The sequence below is a fragment of the Scyliorhinus canicula genome, chromosome 11 (assembly GCF_902713615.1).
Source record: "Scyliorhinus canicula chromosome 11, sScyCan1.1, whole genome shotgun sequence".
NCBI classification, from domain to species: domain Eukaryota; kingdom Metazoa; phylum Chordata; class Chondrichthyes; order Carcharhiniformes; family Scyliorhinidae; genus Scyliorhinus; species Scyliorhinus canicula.
In genome coordinates this window covers 121,312,493-121,331,018 of record NC_052156.1, presented here as the reverse complement: position 1 = coordinate 121,331,018, position 18,526 = coordinate 121,312,493, and the positions used below count along the sequence as shown (strand labels likewise).

At 51.4% G+C, this 18,526-nt stretch overlaps 1 protein-coding gene and 1 non-coding gene across 4 annotated transcripts in view; both read right to left on the bottom strand.

Annotated features, from left to right (window-relative positions):
- The window catches only part of LOC119973666 (uncharacterized protein C12orf40-like), a 196,699-nt gene that overhangs the window by 103,950 nt on the left and 74,223 nt on the right, over window positions 1-18,526 (bottom strand). For all 3 annotated transcript variants that reach the window (XM_038812050.1, XM_038812051.1, XM_038812052.1), the window contains exons 4-5: window positions 3,500-3,632; window positions 1,132-1,201 (exon numbers count right to left, since the gene is read on the bottom strand). In XM_038812050.1, coding sequence (XP_038667978.1) covers window positions 1,132-1,201; window positions 3,500-3,632 — 203 coding nt within the window. The remainder of the gene's footprint in view (window positions 1-1,131; window positions 1,202-3,499; window positions 3,633-18,526) is intronic.
- Window positions 13,171-13,360, bottom strand: LOC119974038. Its single transcript, XR_005462434.1, has one exon. It is a non-coding gene; the product is annotated as a U2 spliceosomal RNA (small nuclear RNA).

Sequence of the window (18,526 nt, the reverse complement as noted above, 5' to 3'; positions counted from 1 at the left end):
TAGGTGGATTGGCCATGCTAAATTGCCCGTAGTGTCCTAAAATGTAAGGTTAAGGGGGGGTTGTTGGGTTACGGGTATAGGGTGGATACGTGGGTTTGACTAGGGTGATCATTGCTCGGCACAACATCGAGGGCCGAAGGGCCTGTTCTGTGCTGTACTATTCTATAACTGTTCTATTATATTCTGCGATTGCTGCTGGTGCCTTCTTCTTGGATCTCTTTGTTTGAAGAATAAACAAATTACTGCAATCCCTGTTTATGTAGCTATCACATACTTCCTCCTCCCTGTGATGATGTAGGTATTGAAGTACTTGTGAAAGCCAGCGAACTGTTGCTGACTGCGGCATCATGACGCACCATTCTCAACCCTCACATAAACTTCACTTGGCCGCTCTGCATGTCCTTCAGGGCCCAAAGGTCGAACAGTCCACTGCCGGAAATACCACTCCCACCTCCTCCTTTGGTCAATGCAACAATCAGACGTCGGATGTGACGTTAGAAAAGCTAAACACCCATTGGATAATCTGGGTGCCAATCGGATGGGGCAAGGCAAAATTCTGTGGCTGCTGGCAGCATTCTCATTCTAAAAGCTGGTTGCGACTGTTGGACACTTCTCCCGCGATCGGGAGCGCTACGACTGATTGCTCTGCAGCCTTGCCGACACCCGCCCCCGACCCACCCGTGGGTCATGACCCTGGGTTTGAAAAACCCTGGTTTTGGGAAGTGAAATAAACTTTCTCAAGACTGACACCTGGGATAAAGAGGCTGTGAAAAAATGAGTAATTAGGCCTACATTCTCTAAAGTTTAGAAGAACTATCGAATCGAAATATATTTTTACGGGGCTTAATAGAATTGAGGATGTTACCTCTATTTGGGGAATCCACACCAAGCAGTCATAGATAGTCTCAAAATGATGCGTCGGCATTTAGCACTGAGGTGAGGAAAGATTTCTTCACTCTAAAAGTTGTAAAGGGCCATGAGGGTAGTGGGGGACGATGAAATTGAAATAGAGGATCAACCATGAGGTTTGAAAGGTGAAATGGCCTACTCCTGCTTCCAATTATTATGCTTTTCAAATTGTGAACCAAAAGTGTTCTGGTTCAACAAATGGATTTTGAGATTGACACTCACCTCTCCATATTTCAAGTTTATCATATTGTCAAAATGTTTTGTTCTGCTGTTCCATTCTTTCTCCTGTGAACTGTGAAGCATACAAAGTATTCTTTAATTTTAAAATACAGTTAACCAGCTTGAAAATTGACTGATATCAATAAATAAACAGTTGCACTTATAATTTGTTAAGAAGGTAAACTTACTCTTTCACTGGAATAGCATATTATACAGACTGGAAATTACTATGTTATATGAACATTTAACAAACATTTATCATTCAATTCCTGTTATTTTAACTGAAACATTAACTGATTTATTTAGCTTCAACTGTTAGTCTCTCTTTTAAAATAATGGGGAGGAAATTACAGTATGAACAATAAAAGAACAGAGATGCACAACATAAGCCACAAAAACTTCCCAAAAAAGTGGATATGCCAGAAACCATTCAGTCAGTCGCGAATTAGGTCAGAACTTTAAAGATTTTGGGCCGGGTTCTCTGTCCTGCCAGTCCCTTTTTCCGGCGCGGTGAGCCCCTACCAGGCAGCAGCGGGATTCTCCATTCCTGCTGCCAGCTAATGGGGTATCAAATAGTGGCCAACCCACACCGCCAGGAAACCCCGTGGGCGTGAGTGCAAAGCGAAGGATCCCACCAAGGGAGAATCCGTAAATTTGGATATTTTTGGAGCGTGACAACCATTGGACTGAAATTCATGCAGTAAGGAAAATCTGTAATTTCTTGAAAATATCCGTGGAATCTATAATTGTTTTTACGAATATTTGAAAAGGGCTTTTAAAAGCTTGCATCAATTGTAATGGAATCAATTGTAATATTAGAGTCATAGAGATTTACAGCATGGAAACAGACACTTCGGCCCAGCTTGTCCATGCTGCACAATTTCTATCACTAAGCTAGTCCCACTTGCCCGCATTTGGCCCATATGCCCTCTATACCCACCCTGCCCATATAACTGTCTAACATTGTACCCGTCTACCACTGCCTCTGGCAGCCCGTTCCAAATGCTCACCACCCTCTGTGTGAAAGAATTTCCCCTCTGGTCTCTTTTGAATCTCTCCCCTTAAACCTGTGCCCTCTAGTTCTAGGCTCCTCTACATTTGGGAAAAGATGTTGACTATCTGCCTTATCTGTTCTCCTTATAATTTTATAGACCTCTATAGGGACTTTAGACCCATTTGCATTCATTTACATGTTCCCATTGGCGCACGGTGTGGACATCGATTCCTGGGGTCGGTGTATCATGTTAGGGTCGGTGCCTGAATGTTGTCCAGTTCTTGCTGTATATGGACATGGACTGCTTCAGTACATGAGGATTTTACTGAACATTGTACAACCACCAGCAAACATCCCCACTTCTGTCCTTGTGATGGAAGGAAGGTCACGGATTAAGCAGATGAAGATGGTTCAGCCTGGGGTACTAACAACACTGAGGAACTTCTATAATGATGACCTGAGACTCGGATGATTGGCCTCCAACAACCACAGCTTTCTTCCTTTGTGCTGAGTATGACTACAACAAGTGGACAATATTCCCATTGACTTCAGTTTTGCTATGGATCCTTTATGCCACACTAATTTTTAGGTATGCCTGCACTCTTCATTGAACCAGAGGTGACTCCCCAGCTTGATGTAAACGGTAGAGTGAGTGATATGTCAGGCTAAGACATTGCAGATTGTGGTTGAATATGATTCTGTTGCTGTTCATGGCCCACAGCAGTTCATAGATGCCCAGTTTTGAGTTGCTAATTCTATTCAAAATCTATCCCATTTGCAAACCATCCCTTGTCTTAAAGTGGTTGTGTGTGTAGATTTGGCGTGGGGGAAGCTGGGAATCTCAATTTTTTTTGGACTGAGAAGAAAGCATTACAGAAAAATAAAGTGGAGATGTCAGTAATTTAAAAACTGTGAAAGAACGCATTATAGAAAGTTTCTGATACGTCTGTGTTCATCAGTCAGGTTGGTGTCCTTTTTAGCTCACCAACTCTTTACTTATAATTGTCTAAGGTTTAAAGGAAAGTATTAGATGGTTCTTGAGATGATTTAAAGACAAATTGAAGAACAGTTTACACATGGGAAGCTTCCATGTCTGAATAGTGCCGCTATGCAAATGAGGGGCTTAGACTAACATAAGATTTACACTGTTAAAATCATCAAAGAAATTTGCATTTAGCAAAATAACAGCATATTTCTCTATCTTTTTCATCTAGCTCAGCAAAGCAGTGTAAATACTAAAGACTAAAAAGAAATTCAGGACCACTATGTTTCACTCACTGTTGTATTAGATGTATCATTATTTATGTTGTTACATACTTAAGTATTATCATAGCACATATACAAATTTGATTGGGTCACCTTTCAAAACAAAAGTACCTGCATTGACTTTCTTCTAGGAATATTCGAGAAGGTGTGGAGCAGGGAGACATTGGTAGCTCAATGTTATGCTGTCGAATTGGCATTTTTGTATCTTTCTTCATATCTACTTGAATGACCTTGTTTGGCATATCTATGATAAAAAAGCAAACAACATTTATATGTTTGTCATCTCATCATTGTTGTCAACACAAAAGATCGAACGAGTAATAAGGAAATAAGCTTTTAAACAGTGTGTGGTGAATGTAACTTAGTAATTCACACTGTATTTACCAATACCATTGTAAGCGCAGTAGCGTTATCCGACCACTAGGGGGAGTAGCTCTGGGAATGCTCAGGAGTTTGTACAGGGTTCCACCCTTGGCTCCGCCCACGACTCCTCCCCCTGGACTACTGTATAAATACCCTTGTCCAGAGCCAGCCTGCAATTCATCGAGAGTTCAACGAGTAACAGGCAGGCTCTGTGGTAAGTAGATTAAAACCACTGTTCATATCTTAAAGCACGTGTCTAGTGAATTGATGGTTCCATCAATTTAATCTACTTAAGAACAGTCAGGATCGATCATGAAATCAGCCCTCAAGCCTGGACGCCTGGAACTCGACCTACAAGATTCAGAGACAAAAGAAATCTTCTCCCACTGGCTGCGGTGCTTTGAGGCCTAACTGGCAGAAGCGAGCACAGCCGAAACAACAGAGGAACAGAAGTTAAGTCTACTGCACGCGAGGGTGAGCCACAGAATCTCTACGCAACTAAACTCGGCCGGTTCATATACTGCAGCGCTAGCTATACTCGATAAGATGTATGTAAGGCCCATTAACGAAGTTTACGCACGCCATGTGTTCACGACTCGCCGCCAGCGGTCTACAAAATCACTCGCCGAATTTTTAAGAGAGCTCAATAATCTATCAAATGACTGTAACTATCAAGCGGTTACCGCGGCTGAACATAGAGAACTTGCTGTATGCGATGTTTTTGTAGCGGGCCTCAAGTCTAATTATGTGCGCCAACGACTGCTGGAAAAGGGGGCCCAAGACTTAGAAACAACTGCGGAAATTGCTACCACGATGGAGGTCTCCTTCCGCAGCCTCACCTCGTTCCCCGCGACCCAATCATGGGCCCCCGACCGGCGACTCCCCCAGGCCTGTGCCACGCGGCCGCACAGCCACCATGCTGCTCCAGCCAGCCACTATGCTGCTCCAGCCTGCCATTTCTGCGGCCAGAATCAGCACCCGCGGCAGCACTGCCCGGCCCGCAACGCGACCTGCAGTAGCTGCGGGCGGAAAGGCCACTATGCGAGAGTGTGCCTCGCAAAAAGGGCCCCAGCTTCCAACTCCCCAGCGGCACAAAGTAATCGCTCCCCACATTGCGGCCCAGCGAAGGAGACCCAAGGAGTTTGAGTGAAGGTAAGCATCCAGCAGAGGGCAGCAGAGCAGAGCTACTGATCAGCTGTTCTGGGGGAATTTGCATACGTGCAGTGCGGTCAACCTAAGTTGAAGGTGGTTTGTGGAGGGGCTGTTGGCAAGTGACAGTTAAACCCGAAACACTTCGTGAGTGTTTCCCACCCTACCTCCTCCTGTAACCAACCCCCCCACCCCACGGTGATTGGGAAGCGGGAGCAGGGGCCTGTCGTGAAGGTGAGTGAGTGCCTTTAAATTTGCTTAACTTTCAGCGGGAGCAGGGTTTGAGGTAATATCAGGTAAGCTCTTCCTTTCTTTTTCTTTTTCTTGTTTTTTTTTTAAATCTAGAGGTGATGTCAGGGAAGGCAGTACAATGCTCCTCCTGCACAATGTTTGAGGTGAGGGACGCCGTCAGTGTCCCTGCTGATTTCATCTGTGGGAAGTGCACCCAACTCCAGCTCCTCAAAAACCGTGTTAGGGACCTGGACCTTGAGCTGGATGAACTTCGGATCATTCGGGAGGCAGAGGGGGTCATAGATAGGAGCTTCAGGGAAGTAGTTACACCAAAGACTGGAGATAGATGGGTAACTGTAAGAGGGACTGGGAAGAAGCAGTCAGTGCAGGGACCCCCTGCGGTCGTTCCCCTGAGTAACAAGTATACCATTTTGGATACTTGTGGGGGGGGGGACTTACCAGGGGTAAGCCATGGGGTACGGGTCTCTGGCACGGAGTCTGTCCCTGTTGCTCAGAAGGGAAGGGGGGAAAGGAGTAGAACATTAGTAATTGGGGACTCAATAGTCAGGGGCACAGATAGGAGATTTTGTGGGAGCGAGAGAGACTCACGTTTGGTATGTTGCCTCCCAGGTGCAAGGGTAAGTGATGTCTCGGATCGTGTTTTCCGGGTCCTTAAGGGGGAGGGGGAGCAGCCCCAAGTCGTAGTCCACATTGGCACTAACGACATAGGTAGGAAAGGGGACAAGGATGTCAGGCAGGCCTTTAGGGAGCTAGGATGGAAGCTCAGAGCGAGAACAAACAGAGTTGTTATCTCTGGGTTGTTGCCCGTGCCACGTGATAGTGAGATGAGGAATAGGGAGAGAGAGCAATTAAACACGTGGCTACAGGGATGGTGCAGGCGGGAGGGATTCAGATTTCTGGATAACTGGGGCTCTTTCTGGGGAAGGTGGGACCTCTATAGACAGGATGGTCTACATCTGAACCTGAGGGGCACCAATATCCTGGGGGGGAGATTTGTTAGTGCTCTTTGGGGGGGTTTAAACTAATTCAGCAGGGGCATGGGAACCTGGATTGTAGTTTTGGGGTACGGGAGATTGAGAGTATAGAGGTCAGGAGCACAGATTTGACATCGCAGGAGGGTGCCAGTATTCAGGTAGGTGGTTTGAAGTGTGTCTACTTCAATGCCAGGAGTATACGAAATAAGGTAGGGGAACTGGCAGCATGGGTTGGTACCTGGGACTTCGACGTTGTGGCCATTTCAGAGACATGGATAGAGCATGGACAGGAATGGTTGTTGCAGGTTCCGGGGTTTAGGTGTTTTAGTAAGCTCAGAGAAGGGGGCAAAAGAGGGGGAGGTGTGGCGCTGCTAGTCAAGGACAGTATTACAGTGGCGGAAAGGATGCTAGATGGGGACTCTTCTTCTGAGGTAGTATGGGCTGAGGTTAGAAACAGGAAAGGAGAGGTCACCCTGTTGGGAGTTTTCTATAGGCCACCTAATAGTTCTAGGGATGTAAAGGAAAGGATGGCGAAGATGATTCTGGAAAAGAGCGAAAGTAACAGGGTAGGTATGGGAGACTTTAACTTTCCAAATATTGACTGGAAAAGATATAGTTCGAGTACATTAGATGGGTCGTTCTTTGTACAATGTGTGCAGGAGGGTTTCCTGACACAATATGTTGACAGGCCAACAAGAGGCGAGGCCACATTGGATTTGGTTTTGGGTAATGAACCAGGCCAGGTGTTAGATCTGGAGGTAGGTGAGCACTTTGGAAACAGTGACCACAATTCGGTGACCTTTACGTTAGTGATGGAAAGGGATAAGTATACCCCGCAGGGCAAGAGTTATAGCTGGGGAAAGGGCAATTATGATGCCATTAGACATGACTTAGGATGTGTTGGTTGGAGAAGTAGGCTGCAAGGGTTGGGCACACTGGATATGTGGAGCTTGTTCAAGGAACAGCTATTGCGTGTTCTTGATAAGTACGTACCAGTCAGGCAGGGAGGAAGGGGTCGAGCGAGGGAACCGTGGTTTACCAAAGAAGTGGAATCTCTTGTTAAGAGGAAGAAGGAGGCCTATATGAAGATGAGGCATGAAGTTTCAGTTGGGGCGCTTGATAGTTACAAGGAAGCGAGGAAGGATCTAAAGAGAGAGCTGAGACGAGCAAGGAGGGGACATGAGAAGTCTTTGGCAGGTAGGATCAAGGAAAACCCAAAAGCTTTCTATAGGTATGTCAGGAATAAAAGAATGACTAGGGTAAGAGTAGGGCCAGTCAAGGACAGTGGTGGGAAGTTGTGTGTGGAGGCTGAGGAGATAAGCGAGATACTAAATGAATACTTTTCGTCAGTATTCACTCAAGAAAAAGATAATATTGTGGAGGAGAATGCTGAGACCCAGGCTATTAGAATAGATGGCATTGAGGTGCGTAGGGAAGAAGTGTTGGCAATTCTGGACAAGGTGAAAATAGATAAGTCCCCGGGGCCGGATGGGATTTATCCTAGGATTCTCTGGGAAGCCAGGGAAGAGATTGCTGAGCCTTTGGCTTTGATTTTTAGGTCATCATTGGCTACAGGAATAGTGCCAGAGGACTGGAGGATAGCAAATGTGGTCCCTTTGTTCAAGAAGGGGAGTAGAGATAATCCCGGTAACTATAGGCCGGTGAGCCTAACGTCTGTGGTGGGTAAGGTCTTGGAGAGGATTATAAAAGATACGATTTATAATCATCTAGATAGGAATAATATGATTAGGGATAGTCAGCATGGTTTTGTGAAGGGTAGGTCATGCCTCACAAACCTTATCGAGTTCTTTGAGAAGGTGACTGAACAGGTAGACGAGGGTAGAGCAGTTGATGTGGTGTATATGGATTTCGGTAAAGCGTTTGATAAGGTTCCCCACGGTCGGCTATTGCAGAAAATACGGAGGCTGGGGATTGAGGGTGATTTAGAGATGTGGATCAGAAATTGGCTAGTTGAAAGAAGACAGAGAGTGGTAGTTGATGGGAAATGTTCAGAATGGAGTTCAGTTACGAGTGGCGTACCACAAGGATCTGTTCTGGGGCCGTTGCTGTTTGTCATTTTTATAAATGACCTAGAGGAGGGTGCAGAAGGACGGGTGAGTAAATTTGCAGACGACATTAAAGTCGGTGGAGTTGTAGACAGTGCGGAAGGATGTTGCAGGTTCCAGAGGGACATAGATAAGCTGCAGAGCTGGGCTGAGAGGTGGCAAATGGAGTTTAATGTGGAGAAGTGTGAGGTGATTCACTTTGGAAAGAATAACAGAAATGCGGAATATTTGGCTAATGGTAAAATTCTTGGTAGTGTGGATGAGCAGAGGGATCTCGGTGTCCATGTACATAGATCCCTGAAAGTTGCCACCCAGGTTGATAGGGTTGTGAAGAAGGCCTATGGTGTGTTGGCCTTTATTGGTCGAGGGATTGAGTTCCGGAGCCATGAGGTCATGTTGCAGTTGTACAAAACTCTAGTACGGCCGCATTTGGAGTATTGCGTACAGTTCTGGTCGCCTCATTATAGGAAGGACGTGGAAGCTTTGGAACGGGTGCAGAGGAGATTTACCAGGATGTTGCCTGGTATGGAGGGAAAATCTTATGAGGAAAGGCTGATGGACTTGAGGTTGTTTTCGTTAGAGAGAAGAAGGTTAAGAGGTGACTTAATAGAGGCATACAAAATGATCAGAGGGTTAGATAGGGTGGACAGCGAGAGCCTTCTCCCGCGGATGGAGGTGGCTAGCACGAGGGGACATAGCCTTAAATTGAGGGGTAATAGATATAGGACAGAGGTCAGAGGTGGGTTTTTTACGCAAAGAGTGGTGAGGCCGTGGAATGCCCTACCTGCAACAGTAGTGAACTCGCCAACATTGAGGGCATTAAAAAATTTATTGGATAAGCATATGGATGATAAGGGCATAGTGTAGGTTAGATGGCCTTTAGTTTTTTTCCATGTCGGTGCAACATCGAGGGCCGAAGGGCCTGTACTGCGCTGTATCGTTCTATGTTCTATGGCCTATCCCCCGACCCCGCCCCCTCCCGCCACATGCGATCCATGGGGGCCGCCACCTTGGCAAAGCTCCACCACGCGGCCAGCCACATGCGATCCATGGGGGCCGCCATCTTGGTAAACCTCCACCACGCGGCTGGCCACGTGCGACTCATGGGGCCGCCATCTTGGATGCAATCTTCCTCGCCGCCCGCCACGTGCAATCCACGGGCCCGATCTGCATCTCCACGCTCGAACAACTCATCGGAAGAGTACGACCTCCCCGGGCGCTCGTCACGCGGCCCGCAACTCGGCAATCCGAAGCATCTGCGAAATTCAATGGCAGAGGTCCAAATCAACGGGTACAACACGCCATTCCTCCAGGAGCACTGAGAGCTTCATACACCCAGACCTGGTAAGATGCTGTTCGCGCCCCGTTTTCCCCGTGCAGCAAACTATCTCGCTCGCTTCAGGCTCCCATTCTGTCCAGATCCAGGGGCGCACCGCCGCGACACTCACAATCCGAGGCGCTAGCTACTCAAAATTTCAACTCTACGTTTTGCCCGACTTCTGCACGCCACTCTTATTAGGCCTAGATTTTCAGTGTAACCTTAAGAGCCTCACCCTCAGCGGGCCCCTGCCCCCACTCACTATCTGCAGCATCGCTACACTGCGAATCTCCCCCACCCTCCTCTCTTTGCCAATCTCACAGACTGTAAACACGTAGCCACTCGTAACAGGCGATACAGCCTGCAGGATAGGGTATTTATCAGATCAGAGGTCCGAAGGCTTCTCAGTGAGGGGATTATAGAGGCCAACAATAGTCCCTGGAGAGCTCAGGTGGTGGTCGTTAAAACCGGGGAAAAATTCCGCATGGTTGTCGACTATAGTCAGACCATAAATAGGCCGAATGGCCTCCTTCTGCACGGTAAATTCTATGAGAAATCTATTTACGCTCCTCGACGCGTATCCCCTCCCCCAGGATTGCAGACATGGTAAATCAGATCGCCCAGTATCGGCTCTTTTCCACGGTGCATCTGAAGTCTGCATACCACCAGCTCCCAATCCGCCCGGAGGACCGCCACTACACGGCATTCGAGGCCGATGGCCGCCTCTTCCATTTCCTCCAGGTCCCCTTCGGCGTCACTAATGGGGTCTCGGTGTTCCAACGAGCAATGGACCGAATGGTGGACCAGTACGGGCTGCGGGCCACGTTTCCGTACTTGGACAATGTCACCATCTGCGGCTATGACCAGCAGGACCACGACGCCAACCTCCGCTGTTTTTTCCAGACGGTACAGAAATTAAACATCACCTACAACAAAGAGAAATGCGTTTTCCGCACAAACAGACTGGCCATCCTCAGCTACGTCGTGGAAAACGGAGTCCTGGGCCCAGACCCGGACCGTATGCTTAGAACTCCCCCTCCCCCATTGCCCCAAGGCCCTCAAACGGTGCTTGGGCTTCTTCTCCTACTACGCCCTGTGGGTCCCTCAATATGCGGACAAAGCCCGCCCACTCTTTAGGGCCACACGATTTCCCCTGTCAGCCGAGGCACGCCAGGCCTTCGATGGCATCAAGGAGGACATCGCCAAAGCGGCCATGCGGGCGGTGGATGAATCCACTCCATTCCAGGTTGAGAGCGATGCCTCAGTGGTAGCTCTAGCAACCACACTAAATCAGGCAGGGAGACCAGTCGCATTTTTCTCCCGTACCCTCTCCGCTTCAGAACTCCAACACTCCTCAGTCGAGAAAGAAGCACAAGCCATTATGGAGGCTATTCGTTACTGGAGGCACTACCTCGCAGGTAGGAGGTTCACTCTCATCACCGACCAAAGATCGGTTGCCTTTATGTTTGATAACTCGCAAAGGGGCAAAATAAGAAATGATAAAATTCGTCGGTGGAGGATCGAACTCTCCACCTATAGCTACGATATTAAGTATTATTAATATTAAGCTCAACGAGCCGCCGGATGCCCTATCCCACGGGACATGCGCCAACGTGCAGATTGACCGACTGAAAGTCATCCACAACGACCTCTGCCACCCGGGGGTCACTCAGCTCGCCCACTACATCAGAGCCCGAAACCTGCCTTTCTCCAGCGAGGAGGTAAAAGCCGTCACCAGGGACTGCCCGATCTGTGCGGAGTGCAAACCGCACTTCTATAGACCAGACAGGGCCCACCTGGTCAAGGCTTCTAGGCCCTTTGAACGCCTCGCGATTGATTTCAAAGGGCCACTCCCCTCAACTAACAAGAACGTTTACTTTGTAAATGTCGTAGATGAGTTCTCCCATTTCCCATTTGCTATCCCGTGCCCCGACATGACCTCCCACAGTCATTAGGGCCCTGCATAGCATCTTTACCCTGTTTGGTTTCCCCAGCTACGTGCACAGCGACCGGGGTTCATCCTTCATGAGCGACGAGCTGCGTCAGTACCTGCTCGACAAGGGCATTGCTTCGAGCAGAACTACCAGCTACAACCCCAGGGGGATCGGGCAGGTGGAGGGAGAACGCGACGGTCTGGAACACCGTCCTACTGACCCTCCGGTCTAGAAAGCTCCAAGTCTCCCAGTGGCAGGAAGTCCTCCCAGACGCGCTCCACGCTATTAGGTCCCTCTTATGCACAGCGACCAATCAGACCCCTCACGAGAGGCTCTTCATTTTTTCCAGGGGCACTACCACGGGGGTCTCACTCCCGGCATGGCTGAGGACACCGGGCCCGGTACTCCTGAGGAAACACGTCAGGGCACACAAAACCGACCCCCTTGTTGAGAAGGTGCGCCTGCTCCACTCCAACCCCCAGTACGCCTTCGTCGAGTTCCCTGACGGCCGTCAGGACACATTATCTCTCCGGGATCTGGCACCCGCCGGATCCAGCGCCCCCTCTACCCCCACAGAAGGACCCCTCACCCTACACCCCATGCTGCCATCCCCTCGCGCTCCCGAGCCCACGAGCTCGCTCCACCAGTTCCGTGCACCCGCGCCGGCCAGCTCCCAGCGCCCCCAGTCGAACCAGAAAAGTATGAAGCTTGGACACAACACTCCCTGGAGTCCGCCATCGTACCCCAGCACACAACACCCATCCAGCCACCGCAAGAGGCCGCAACCCCGGTGCTCCGCAGATCACAGTGGACAGTTCGACCACTGGACAGACTTACTTTGTAGACCACCACCCACTCCGGACTTGATTTTTTTGCAGGGGGTGAATGTGGTGAATGTAACTTAGTAATTCACACTGTATTTACCAATACCATTGTAAGCGCAGTAGCGCCACTAGGGGGAGTAGCTCTGGGAATGCTCAGGAGTTTGTACAGGGCTCTACCCTTGGCTCTGCCCATGACTCCTCCCCCTGGACTACTGTATAAATACCCTTGTCCAGAGCCAGCCTGCAGTTCATCGAGAGTTCAACGGGTAACAGGCAGGCTGGTCGCTGCCGGCGTGAACAGCGTGCGACCGCTGCGTATGGGGCCTATGGGGGGGGCGAAGGGAGGATCGAGCACCAGGGGGACGCTCAAGAGGGGTCTGGCACGTGATCAGTGCCCACCGATCGTCGGGCTGGCGTCTCTGAAAGACGCACTCTTTTCCCTCCGCCGCCCCGCAAAATCAATCCTCCATGTCTTGCGGGACAACGGAGGGGAAGACGGCAATCGTGCATGCGCGGGTTGGCGCCAGCCAACCTGCTCATGCGCGGGTAACGTCATTTAGGCGCCGCCGGCCGCGTCATTCAGGCGGCGCCGCTTTGACGCAAGCGTCAAGGCCCGGCGCGCGAGATTGACGCGACGCCGCTCCGATCCCTCTGGGGGCCGAGGAGCGGCCTCCGCCGCCAGAGTGAAACACTCCGGTTTTCACTCCGGTGTCAGCACATTGTCTCCCTTTGGGAGAATCGCGCCCACCATCACGTATCTCCCCTCAGAGTCAGGCACTATACCGCCCACTTTGAACGACACCCGTTTATTAATCAAAATCGGCACCCCTCTCATTTTAGAACCTAATCTTTTTTGATTTTTTTGTTTAAATTACTTTATCTTAGTTACACAGCCAGGGCTCAGAATGTGGACAGAGGCAAACCCCTAATCCAGCTCTTTGCCTGCTCCAAAAAACAATTCAAATTGAATCTAATTCATGGTCCCCATAAAGGAGACATACCAGATCTGAGCCAAAAAGCTCAATCTACGCTCAATCTTAGCCAAAAGAACAGATACCACACTTGATCTTAGCCAAAAGGCCGAGAAGCGATATTTTAGAACCTAATCTTGAATGCAAAAACTGCCCCCCCCTCCACCCTCGCGATCAACCATAACCCCTCCCGGGCCAGCCTCCTGCATCTCCTCAGGCCTGCCCTCGGGCGCCTGCCGTCTTAAACCCTCCCCATACCACATTTTAGAAACCCCTCCCCTATCAGCAGTTCCCCCACTCAACCACAGAAAAACAGCCCCAAGCCCCATCAACACACTTGCCTCCCGCTCACCCCCCAATGCGCTTCCAGGAACTAGCCCGCCCAGCTAGCTTGGTTGCCCCCACCCATTGCACCTATCATCCTATCTACCCCTTCCCACCCCGACCCACCCACTCAAAACTTCTCAAAACGTATCCCACTGCAAATTTAACAACACCCAGCAAACACAAAGAAAAGAGAAACCCACCATCCCCCACCAAGAACAAAAACAGCAATGGCCGCAAACACAATAAAAAAATAACCCAAACAATCCCAAAGGAACAGAAAGTGAACATCTCCTCCAAAGTTCAGTGTCCTCCTTCTCCTGCCAGTTCATTGACGCTGACAAAATCAATTGTCTCCTCAGGCATCCCGAAGTACAGCTCCCGACCCTTATAGGTCACCCACAGGCACGCCGGGTACAACATGCCAAACTTCACCCCTTTCTCAAAGAGAGCTGCCTTCACTTTGTTGAAGCCCGCTCTCCTTATAGCCAACTCCGCACCCAGGTCATGATATATACGCAGCTTGTTACCACCCCAGGTCCAGTGCGTCTGCTTCGCTCACCTCAGGATCCGTTCCTTGTCCAAGAACCAGTGCAGCGACCATGTCCCTCAGCAGTTCGTTCCCCTGCGGCTTTCTCTTCAACGCCCTGTGCGCCCGGTCCAATTCCAAGGGCCGTACAGACGCCCCCCTCTGTGGTAAACCACTGTGGCACCTATATCAGGTGATGTATGGTAGGACCTATACTACAAGTACATCGGTAGTCCCTGCTTGCTGGCTCCGCCCAGTAGGCGGAGTATAAATGTGTGTGTCCTCCATGCTGCAGCCATTTCGCCAGCTGCTGTGGGAGGCCACACATCTAAGAGCAATAAAGTCTCAGTTGTATCCAACTCTCATCTTTGTGCAATTGATCGTGCATCAATTTATTGCTCTAAAACTTTCAAAAGATGGACCTCCGTATCAAGCCGGATCACGAGCAGCTGGATCCACATCAAACGACGCCAAATGGGACTTTCAGCACTGGCTAGCTTGTTTCGAGGCGTACATCAACGCGGCGCCAAGCCCTGTCTCGGACGCTGATAAAATACAGATACTGTACTCAAGGTTGAGCTCCAACGTCTTTCCGCTGATCCAGGACGCGCCAAACTACACCGAAGCCATGACGCTTCTCAAAGAAAATTATGCTCAGAATCCGAACACACTCTTCGCCAGGCATGTACTCGCCACTCACTCTCAACTCCCTGGTGAGTCCATAGAAGACTTCTGGCGGGCCCTAATCCCACTCGTCCGGGACTGTGACTGTCACGTCGTTATGGCCACGGAACATTCAAACTTCCTTATGCGGGACGCCTTTGTTACGGGGATTGGGTCGGACCTCATACGCCAGCGACTGTTAGAAGGGGACATGCTCGATCTCTCAGAGACAAAGAAGCTAGCGCTCTCTCTGACGGTTGCCTCGCGCATCAGTCAGGCCTACACACCCAGCCACGCAGACCACCCCTACTATGCATCGTGGACGCCACAGACAGCCGCCCCAGCGGGGGCCTTACCCAGCCAATACGCCTGCGCCACGCACCAGCCAGCCAACACCCGCCAACGCTGCCCGGCCCGCGCTGCCCTTTGTAAGGCTTGAGGTAGGAAGGGGCACTTCGCCACGGTTGTGCCAGGCCCGCGCAGTCGCCGCTATCGCCCCCACCCCCTTCGTGTACGGACAATGGGCGCTGCCATCTTCACCTCCCAGGACCACGCGCGGCCAGTGGGCGCCGCCATCTTCTCCCCCTCAGACCACGCGTGGCCAGGGGCCCCACCATCTTCTCCCCCTCAGACCAAGCGCGACCAGTTGGCGCCACCATCTTCTCCCCCTCAGATCACGCGCGGCCAGTGGGTGCCGCCATCTTCTCCCCTCAGACCACGCGTGGCCAGTGGCCGCCGCCTTCTTCTCCCCCTCAGACCCCGCGCGGCCAGATGGTGCCGCCATCTTCTCCCCCTCAGACCTCGCGTGGCCAGTGGACACCGCCATATTCTCCCCCTCAGACCTCGCGCAGCCAGTAGGCGCCACCATTTCCCCCTCCGCGCAACATGTGCGGCCCATGAGCGCCGCCATCTTGTTCAACCCCCACCACGTGCGGCCCATGGGTGCCGCCGTTTTGTTCTCCTCAAGATCTTCAGGCGCCGCCATCTTGTCTCCCCCAGGGCACATGGGCACTGCCAGCATTCCAGGACCTGTGCCACCACTCCCCCCCCCCACCCCGTGCTCCCGATCATCCGACATCAGTGACGATCGACCACAACTCGCCACAGTGACCATCAACCTGGCTCCTCCGCACAACCTGGCCACCACATCGACCAGCGTGAAAATGAACAGACACGTGACCTCTTGCCTGCTGGACTCCAGGAGCACCGAAAGCTTCATCCACCCGGATACAGTAAGGCGCTGCTCCCTCACGGTACACCCCGCCAACCAAAGAATCTCCCTGACCTCCGGATCCCATTGCGTCACGATCCGGGGGTACTGTACGGTCACACACACGGTCCAGGGCGTAGAATTCAGCGGCTTCCGCCTCTACGTCCTCCCTAACCTCTACTCGACCTGGACTTCCAGTGCAACCTCCAGAGCCTAACCCTGAAATTCAGCGGGCCCCTACCACCCCTTACTGTGTGCAGCCTCACGACCCTAAAGGTCGATCCGCCTTCCCTCTTCGCAAATCTAACCCCGGATTGCAAACCCGTCACAACCAGGCGCAGACGGTACAGCACCCAGGACTGGACCTTCATCAGGTCCGAGGTCCAGCGGCTGCTTCGGGAAGGCATTATCAAGGCCAGCAACAGCCCCTGGAGAGCCCAAGTGGTAGTAGTTAAAACTGGGGAGAAACACAGAATGGTCGTGGACTACAGCCAGACCATCAATCAGTGCACGCAGCTCGACGCGAACCCCCTCCCAAGCATATCTGATACAGTCAATCAGATTGCGCAGTACCGGGTCTTCTCAACAATCAACCTGAAATACGGAAATCGGACCGTCCATACACTGCCTTCGAGGCGGACGGCCGGCTCTATCAATTTCTTAGGGTTCCCTTTCCGGTCTTCCAAAGGGTGATAGGCCGATTGGTCGACATGTACGGTTTGCGGGCCACCTTTCCGTACCTAGACAATGTCACCATCTGCGGCCATGATCAGCAGGACCACGATGCAAACATTGCCAAATTTCTCCACACCGCCACTCTCCTAAACCTCACCTACAACAAGAAGTGCGTGTTTAGCATGACCCGCTTAGCCATCCTCGGCTACGTGGTCCAGAACAGGGTTCTGGGGCCCAGTCCCGACCACATGCACCCCCTCATGGAGCACCCCCTCCCCCAGTGCCCCAAGGCACTCAAATGCTGCCTGGGGTTCTTTTCATACTACGCTCAGTGGGTCCTAAACTATGCGGACAAGGCCCGCCCACTCATACAGTCCACCCGTTTTCCCCTGACTGCTGAGGCTCAACAGACCCTCTCCCGTATCAGAGCCGATATCGCCAAGGCCGGGATGCACACAGTAGACGAGACACCTCCCTTTCAAGTGGAGAGCGACGCATCAGACGTCGCCCTAGCCGCCACCCTCAATCAGGCAGGCAGACCCGTGGTATTCTTTTCCCGCACCCTTCATGCCTCAGAAATACAGCACTCATCCGTCGAAAAAGAACCCAAGCTATCGTTGAAGCTGTGCGGCATTGGAGGCATTACCTGGCCGGCAGGAGATTCACTCTCCTCACTGACCAACGGTCGGTAGCCTTCATGTTCAATAACGCACAGCGGGGAAGATCAAGAATCATAAGATCTTGAGGTGGAGGATCGAGCTCTCCACCTACAATTACGAGATTTTGTATCGCCCCGGCAAGCTCAACAAGCCCCCAGACGCCCTATCCCGAGGTACATGTGCCAGCGCACAAGTTGACCGACTCCGTGCCCTGCACACCAGCCTTTGTCACCCGGGAGTCACACGGTTGTACCATTTTATAAAGGCCCGCAATCTGCCCTACTCCGTCGAGGAAGTACGGACAATCACCAGGGACTGCCAGGTCTGTGCGGAGTGCAAGCCGCACTTCTACCGGCCGGACCGTGCACGCCTGGTGAAGGCCTCCCGCCCCTTTGAGCGCCTCAGCATGGATTTCAAAGGGCCCCTCCACTCCACCGACCGTAACACATATTTTCTCAGTGTGGTCGATGAGTACTCCAGATTCGCCTCCGCCACCCCATGCCCCGACATGACGTCTGCCACCGTCATCAATGCCCTCAACACAATCTTCGCTCTGTTCGGCTTCCCCGCCTGGCAGGGGATCCTCATTCATGAGTGATGAGGTACGTCAGTTCCTGCTCAGCAGGGGTATTGCCTCCAGCTGGACGACAAGCTATAACCCCCAGGTAAACGGACAGGTAGAGAGGGAGAACTGACGGTATGGAGGGCTGTTCAATTGGCCCTACGGTCCAGGAATCTTCACTCTGTTCGGCTTCCCCGCCTGACAGGGGATCCTCATTCATGAGTGATGAGGTACGTCAGTTCCTGCTCAGCAGGGGTATTGCCTCCAGCTGGACGACAAGCTATAACCCCCAGGTAAACGGACAGGTAGAGAGGGAGAACTGACGGTATGGAGGGCTGTTCAATTGGCCCTACGGTCCAGGAACCTCCGGCCTCCCGCTGGCAGGAGGTCCTCCCTGATGCACTACACTCCATTTGGTCACTACTGTGCACCGCCACTAACAACACACCCCATGAATGTCTTTTTGTCTTCCCCAGGAAGTCCACATCCGGGGTGTCGCTCCCGACTTGGCTCGCAGCTCCAGGACCCGTCCTGCTCCGTAGGCACGTCCGATTCCACAAGGCGGACCCGTTGGTGGAGAGGATGCAATTGCTCCATGCAAACCACCAGTATGTCTACGTGGCGTACACCGACGGCCACCAGGATACTGTCTCCCTCAGGGACCT